The sequence below is a fragment of the Pteropus vampyrus genome, unplaced genomic scaffold, assembly GCF_000151845.1.
Source record: "Pteropus vampyrus isolate Shadow unplaced genomic scaffold, Pvam_2.0 Scaffold24, whole genome shotgun sequence".
In the NCBI taxonomy this organism is placed as follows: Eukaryota; Metazoa; Chordata; class Mammalia; order Chiroptera; family Pteropodidae; genus Pteropus; species Pteropus vampyrus.
In genome coordinates this window covers 11,080,386-11,089,040 of record NW_011888805.1, presented here as the reverse complement: position 1 = coordinate 11,089,040, position 8,655 = coordinate 11,080,386, and the positions used below count along the sequence as shown (strand labels likewise).

The 8,655-nt window shown below is 33.2% G+C and overlaps 1 protein-coding gene across 5 annotated transcripts in view; it reads right to left on the bottom strand.

Moving 5' to 3' along the window:
• AHI1 (Abelson helper integration site 1) overlaps positions 1-8,655 on the bottom strand; it is a 169,235-nt gene that overhangs the window by 131,963 nt on the left and 28,617 nt on the right. For all 5 annotated transcript variants that reach the window (XM_023528394.1, XM_023528392.1, XM_011356176.2 and 2 more), the window contains 3 exons: positions 6,334-6,519; positions 5,178-5,330; positions 1,494-1,626 (listed from right to left, as the gene is read on the bottom strand). In XM_023528394.1, coding sequence (XP_023384162.1) covers positions 1,494-1,626; positions 5,178-5,330; positions 6,334-6,519 — 472 coding nt within the window. The remainder of the gene's footprint in view (positions 1-1,493; positions 1,627-5,177; positions 5,331-6,333; positions 6,520-8,655) is intronic.

Here is an 8,655-nt window from a genome sequence, read left to right as displayed (position 1 = left end):
TTATAGACTTAAATGTAAGACCTGAAACCATAAAACTCCTAGAAAAAAACACCGCCAATAAACTCTCTGGCACTGCTCTTAGTAATATTTTTTCTGTTATATCTCCTCAGGCAAGAGAAACAAACAAAAAAAATAAACAAATGGGACTACATCAAACTAAAAAGTTTTTGCATAGCAAAAGGAACCATCAACAAAACAAAAAGACAACCTACTGAATGGAGGAAGATATTTGCCAATGACACAATAGGGAGTTAATATCCAAAATTTATAAACAACTCATACAACTCAACAACAACAAAACAAATAATCCAGTTAAAAAATGGGCAGAGGACCTGAACAGACATTTCTCCAAAGATGACATAGAGATGGTCAATAGACATATGAAAAGATGCTCAACATCAGTAGTCATCAGAAAAATGCAAATTAAAACCACAATGAGATATCACCTCATACCTGTTGGAATGGCTATCATCAATAAACCAAAAAAACAAGTATTGGTGAAGATGTGGAGAAAAGAAACCTTCATGCACTATTGGTGGGATTGCGAATTGGTGCAGCCGCTACAGAAAACAGTCTGGAAGTGCCTCAAAAAATTAAAAATAGAACTACCTTATGACCCAGCAATTCCATTTCTGGGTATTTATCCGAAGAAATCCAAAACATTAATTTGAAAAGATATATGTGCCGCTATGTTCATTGAGGCATTATTTACAGTAGCAAGATACAGAAGCAACCTAAGTGCCCATTAACAGACTGGAGAAAGATGTGATACGTATCTACAATGGAATATTACTTGGCCATAAAAAAAGAATGAAATCTTACCATTTGAGACAATAGGGATGGACCTACAGGGTATTATGCAAAGTGAAATAAGTCGGACGGTGAAAGACAAACATATATGATCTCACTTATATGTGAAATCTAAAGGACAAAATAAATGAACAAAAAGAACAGAAAAAGACTCATAGATACAGAGAACAAACTGATGGCTGCCAAATAGGAGGGGGGTTGGAGGACTCAGTGAAAAGGTGAAGGGATTAAGAAGTACAAACTGGTAGGTAGAATATTAATGGAGATGTAAAGTACAGCCTAGGAAATATAGTCAATAATATTGTAATAACTATGTATAGTGCCAGGTGGGTACTAATCAGGGGGATCAGTTTGTAAATTATATACATGTCTAACCACTATGTGGTACACCTGGAACTAATATAAAATAAAACAGAATGTCAACTATAATTGAAAAAAATATCTTGCATGTTTTAAAATTTACCATCGCCTTCATTTAATCATTCTCATTCTACTTTTGAACACATATTGCTGAGAAAAAAGTGTAAAATTATTATAAAAAACTGTTACTTTACTTGAAGAAATCGATTTAATTTAGTAGTGCTGGGCAATTACTCCAATTAAGATTTCAATGAATTTTAAAAACCAAAGATTGTTGTCTATTAATATTTCAATCAAATTAAACAGATAGGATTATTACTCACAAATAATTGGATATCCATCCCGGCTGGCACAGGCTGCTGCTAATATTCTTCCATTGTGAGAGAAAGCGAGACAAAAACATCCTCGTTCTCCCGCATTTAGTGAGAAGAGCTGCTTGTTTGGGATACGGCAAGCCTAGAAGACGTACATTTCAAAAAATATAAATTAAGAAACATTAAAACATAAAGGCTGGCATTAATTTCAATTACAGTAGTGGTGGTGTTTTAATCCCCCATGTCCTTACACTGTGGCTCAGAGAAAGAGAAAAAGAGTAAGCACAATGATGCAAACCTCAGTAAATTGTTTTACTTTCTAAAGAGGGAATCAGTTCTCCCATAAAATTAAGTGAATTTACACTCCATGTCTAACTAGTCCTTAAATCACCTAAAATATGAACAGAAAATTTTAGTGTCTGATACCCTAAAGCTGTTACTACCATATAGCTTTTATATAAACCACAAAAAAACAATATGTCACACTTTTATTCCAAGACAGCTGAGCTATAAACTTGTTCTGAGACCATAAATGCTCTTATAGGGCCTAGCTTAAGCCCAGGATGTATGAATAGTCATTCTCTTTTTTTCTACTCTTAAAATAACCATTTGTGGCTATCTTTTGAAATGTGTTTCCAAAGTAATCACCTCTTACTGGTTTTTCATTCACTAATTTTCTTAAAATTTCTTCATAATTTGTTTGTTTTCCCTATTACCAGATAAAATCAAAATTTTCCACATAGTAATATCTACTGTAGAAAATACTGCCTACTTTTATTTGTCCTAATTCTTCCTCTTAGTGAGCCTAAGGTCTTCTGCTTCTTATTATTCCAAAAGGTTAATTAAACATATATTAGGCTCTTAACTCTATACCAAGAATGTGGTACTTTATTACAAATGTCTTTTAATGTATTCATCACAGCAACCCTATGATAAGTAACCATTATTACTATATATAGCTAATAAGGATTATTCAAAGGGTTAAGCCCAGCTTACCGGGCCTAGTCAAAAACAATTAGTTCAGTGGCCTGCTTTCTAGATAGGTACAGGTTTTCCACAAATAGCATCAAGATTAAGCAGCATTATCAGGAGGCAGCATTATGAGTAGCTACTAGCAGGAGAAAAATTCAAGACATTTTTATGAGCCAATAATGTACCTGACACCATACTACCCATCATTTTCCTCCATCCAGATGATTTAGAAAAGGAAGGGGGGGATAAAAAGAGAACAAAAATGGAAAGAAAAGTCAAGAGGTTTTATAACCACTTGCTGCTGTTCCTAGAGCAGAAGGTCTAGTGGAAGAAAACTCTGCCTAATCTCCTAAGTTAAAGTCACTGAAGCCACTATTGTTTGCTTTGTATTGTCAGGGTTTAACACTGGGTTTAACTCACAATAGGCAATAAAAATTTAATTATAACAGTAGGCTCTCAACATCTTTGACTCTTTCCCCTTCTTTACTACCTTTTTAGGCACTAAATTATGCTGGTTTGTTCTTTCTCTTATAGTTATCTCTTATTTTTCATTTTTGCCACCTTTATGCCAAGGTTAGACCTTTTTCACCTCACACATCAATGAGTACAACTGCCATCTGGTAGATTTCTCTCATTCTGATGTATCTTAACATCTTTTACGTGCCATCGCCAGCACTAATCTATGCAAAAATACAATTATCACTTCTCTCCTAACCCAAAACCTTCTATTACCTCACATCCCACAAAATCAAGTATTAGGACCATTCAAGACACTACAGTGTGGGCCTAATCTACCAAACAACTTTATCTCTCATGTAAACTGGTTTCCAGCCAGGCAAGTTTTTGAGTGTCTGATGAATATAGCAGGTCCTTTCCCATTTATTTACAACTCTGCCCCCATATGAAATACCCTTCCTTGGCCTTTTTCACCCACCCTTAACTTGGCCACACTTTAAAGTCTATCTCAAGTTCCAACCTGGTGAATGAAGCCTTTTTCCACCGCTCCAGTTCACCACCTTCATATCTGCCATTTTCAAACTGTTTTAAGTATCAGGATGTTTTGCAATGTTAAACAAATTTTTAGGACCCCAAAAAACTTCTGTTTATATGACTACATCCACAGATATTTATTTTATTAGAAATTAAAATTGAGAAATTTAGAAAACATTTGCTAGTTCATTTAAAAAAATAACAGTAACAAACCCACTAAATGTTAACATAAATGTCTTTTTACAAAAAGTAACTACATAAAATGAAACTGTTCTACACTTTTGAAAACCTCTTTATTATATAGCATAATAAAAGATAGCTAGATTTTCATAACTGCTTTTGCACTCACTCTCTTGTGATATCACATATAATTTAACCACGGAAAAACTCCAGTGTACAATTGTGAGAGAATAAAAGTGAAAAAGAAACTGAATCATTATGAAACCATGAGAGTCATTATGATTCTATTACGAAAATAGACTGACTTTGCAGATACTCTGAAAGGGTTTTAGGACTCCCAGAAGTTCCCATATCACATTTTGAGAACTGCTGATCTATACAATTATTTTTATACTTGTCTTTCCTTAAGACTTCTCTGTAGCGTACCTGACAGCAAATAACACTGTAACTGTTTTCTATTTCCCCAACTGATATAAAGGTCCCCAAGGGCACAGTCTAAGTTATTCAAAAATGACATTAAGATGGATCTGTAAAATTGACCTCAAAAAGAAAGTCAAATGTGATCCAAAACACAGAAAGTAAAAAAGTCTAAGAAAATAATCATTCTTATGTATATACTGAATGTTTTGTTAAATTAAGATTTTGGATAAACTGCATCTGGTAATGGCTCATACATATAAAATAAAACACTCCCCTCTTTGTGGAAACAAGAGATTTGTACAACTGTATCAGCAATGCTTCTTGCTATTACAAAAATACGCTAATCAAGTAAGAAAACTTTAGTAAAAACTTAAATTCTGCTCAACTTGTGGTAGAAGGATATACACATACTATCTCCCTTAAAATGTGACTCAGGAAGAAGCCAAGGACTGAAAAAAAAGTTCATTAATCCATTTTTTAAAATCCATTTTTAAAGAATAAAATCCATTAAGAGACTTACCTCTTACAGATATCAAAAATTTGTTTTTTTACTTTTGTCACGGGCCGAATTGTGTCCCCGAAAATTTTTTGTTAAAGCTCTAACCCCAGTAACTGAGACTGTAACAGTATTTGGAGATAAAAGAGTTAATTAAGGTAAAATGAGATTGGGTGGAGCCCTAATCTAATCAGAGCCATGTCCTGATTAGAAGAGAAAGAGACACCAGGGATATACAAGCAAAGGGAAAAGACCATGAAGATGCGGCCAGATGGCTGCCATCTTCTAGCCAAGAAAGGCTTCAGTGTCAACCAACTGCCAACGCTTGATCTTGGGACTTCCAGGCTCCCGAACTATGAGTAAATAAATTTCTGTTGTTCACATCACTGAGTCAGCAGCAGTATTTTTTTTTATGGCAGCTCTAGTGAAATAATAAAACTGCCCAGGTCCCTAAACAATCTAAGATGCTGCTTTTATGAAAATGATTAACACTCTATTATTATTTGTCAAATAATGGGAAGACAAGATCGTGATTAGAAAGAAGCGTTAAATAGCAATCTATCCTAGGAGCTGTTGGAGTGTTTAAAGTAAATAAGTAAATAACTAAATGAATCCAATATTATCAAATAATTCACCTGCCCAGGCAGTCGTTTCCATTTTACTACCTCCTTTGAATCTTCTAATCCAGGTTCTGTCTCTACAGAACTTGACTCATGGTGTTGTTCACAATACAATGGTTTACCCTTTTCCTCCTGAAGAGTCATCATAGAACGGTAAGATGGCTTTATCTAAGTATGTGTAGAAAATGAAAAAAATTATATATCACGTTAATTTTCTTCTCTTTTCTAGCATATAAGGTTTTAATATTGAAACAAACAATATGCAAATATTTTCAAAATGTAATTCAGAAAGTATTCTACTTATATTCGTACATTATTCTAAATAAAATGAAAGTTGCTTGAAATTATAGTCTTGTAACCAAAAAGCCTTATAAGTCAAGAGGAAAAAGAGAGAACTTTAATGGTAACATTAAATGGTTTTAATAACTCTGTTCCTTTGTTTCTGCTTCTTCACCAGTATCTACCAGATGTTATGTCATGGCTCTGATATACTATGGTATCTCTTATTTTAATATCATAAAACTGATATCATAAAGATCTAAAGTTTCTAAATCTTCCATTTCTCAAAAACAGATTTAACTCCATTCAAATCAATGCAAATCAGCTCTGGTCACAGTTTATAATATTGATTACAGATCATGCAAAACTGACCTGAAATATAGCAAACAAGACAAAAGCAAAAGTTTCACCTCATTTTAGGACATATTCTTTGCTAAGATCATTCACAGTTTTAATCTATGGAAAACAGCAATAGAAATATTATTTACTGATTATTTGAATAATACTGGCAATAAAGGCAAAATTGAGTTGTTGTAACATAAACTATATGACTTGAAAAGCCTAAAATATTAACTATCTGATCCTTTATGGAAAATATTTGTCAACTCCCACTTTACATCATTCTTTTATCTTTAATTTTAAAAAATAAAAACAGTACTAATTAATAATTTTTTTCCTAACACTGAAATCTATATTTAGTACTTAAGAGTCATGTAAGTATTTTTTAAGTATCAGCCATTACAGGCTTAATTACATAATTTCTGAAGGTAACTTTCTATTACAGAAATCTAGTAAAGTAATTCTAGAGTCCTTATCTTTTTAGGAATGAAAAACATGTCACCATTTAATCTCAACAACAGAAGACATAAATTTATATATGCTATTAACTTACGCATTCTGGAACTTTCAATCCTCTTACAGTTACATACAACGTTGATGGATAACGATTTCTTGGACATTTTGACCACCATTCAAAAACCTCAATGACATTTAACTGGGATCGAGACTTAGCAGGTGGGTAATACAGCTGCAAGCGAAGTTTTGAATTGATGTTTACATTTCCATTGGCTCCTAGAAGCTTAAAATAAGAATTCAAATAAAATTTTATCTTCATTGAAAATAAGTATATCCAATAAAGCAATAGTATACAGTCAAAACCTCATCTAGAAAACATTAATACGGCATGATGAAATTCCTTAGATTTATAGAGCAAAGAACACTGACAGCTGGGTAAGCACAGGTACAAATCATTTGACAAAAGGTAACCAAATGACTTCCTGACAGCTGTCTTTTTGCTCGCACAACTTCAGATGGTTGGTAAAGCATTTACGTTACTGTGCAGATGTTATCTGGCACGAAGAAGGTGATCAATATACCTTAGTTTGAAATAATAATGATAAAGATTAAAATGCATATTAATTAAACACAGAAACAAATTTTCTATTTGTTTAGTATCAGTAATTTTTAATAGCAAAACTATGGTTTTAATTCATTAAAAGTCGAAATTATATTCAAAGAGTAATCAACATAATTAAACTCATTCAATCCATTCACTACATTTAAAAATATTTTAGTCTACCTTCTTAAAAAGGTCTATTCAATAAAAAAAAAACTATTCAATTATGTTTAAGCTAAGTAAATGGAGATCCTTACAAAAAAAATTAAAATCTCATTAAATTGAAATGCGTCCTTTTTCAATAGACGATGTAGAAAATGTCTTTGTTAACTTTTGTCTACAAATTAGGAGACGGTTGAGAGCTTTTGCAGCAATTTGGGCAGAACATGAAGGTGACAACTAAAAGACAGGGATCGAGCACAGGAAACATTTTCAGTAACTATAACTGATTTGGAAGGTAAAACAAGGGAAGATCAAGAAGGACTCTGAGGTAGTGTTAATAGAACTTTCTGTGATGATGGGGATGTTCTACATTTGTGCTATCCAACAGTCTCCACTAGTCATATATGGCTCCCAAGCACTTGAAGTGTGGCTAGTGCAACTGTGGAACTGAATTTTTAATTATATTTAATTTTAATTAATTAATTTGAAGTCAAATAGCCACATATGACTTGTGGCTATCAAAACGACAGTGCAGCTCTAAGGTTGTAAATTTGGAAGACTGGGCAGATGGTGGTGGTACTAACTGAAATATCAGACAGAGAAAGGGTAATGACTCAGGTAGCATGTTCAGTTTGGGGGAGTCTCAGATATCCATGAGTCATCCAAGTTGAAATGTCTGAAATCTGAAGCACAGATAAGAAAAGTGGGTCTAGGGAAGTAGATTAAAGATGAAATCATGAATAGTACTGATATTAAAGAGGTAAATGGAAGACCATGAAGGAAACTGAGGGATCAGTAAAAGGAAAATCAGAAAAGGATGGTTTCTAGAAAACGAAGACAGAGTTTCGAGAGAGTAATGTATCATTTGCACATAGGTGACATAAAAGAACTAAAAAATGTTTAGTAATTTCACAAAGATAAGTCATTAGTGATTTGTTTGGAGAAGGTTTAGTGGCTAAGGCAAAATCCAGACTGCAGTGTGTTCAGAATCAATGAAAACAGAGTAACAGATTGCAAAAATATAGCCTATCTTCTCCCAACCCCACTCTGGAAGGATGTAATGTCAATGGAGGTTGTAAACTGAGGGATGATGATATGATACAGAGGGGTAAAGAACAGTTTCGAATGAGTAACAGATGTTCAGTCATTAAATATTAAGCACTCGAGATTCCCTTCATAAACTCTACTGCTGTCTGCCTGAAACTTATCATAAAGGAAAATTATTTTAAGGAGATATTCCCCAGCTTCTAAATCACACTTTCCATAAAGTTGTTCTAATACTTATCAGGCAATCTAGTTTACACTAGTATGCTGCTTAGCATGAGGAAACAACTAGAATCCAGCCAAGGTCCTATCATATGGTTACAAATTATATAAATGTAGAACTTGAATAAATAAAGCTTTAATATTTTATAGTTTAAAACAAGAGTCACATATATATACATATATGCTAAAAGAATTAAAAGTGTCTCTACCTAAGAATTAGGGTAAAGTCTCATTTACATCTGGACAAGGGCTCTTTGCAGTTCATATGGACCACTATAATAACTTTACAGTTATCTAGGACATTCTTGGAACCAATGGTATAGGTATTAAGATGTTAAAATTTTAATTTGATTCATGCCACTTTCTCAAAGACAGCTTTTTCCTAGTCAC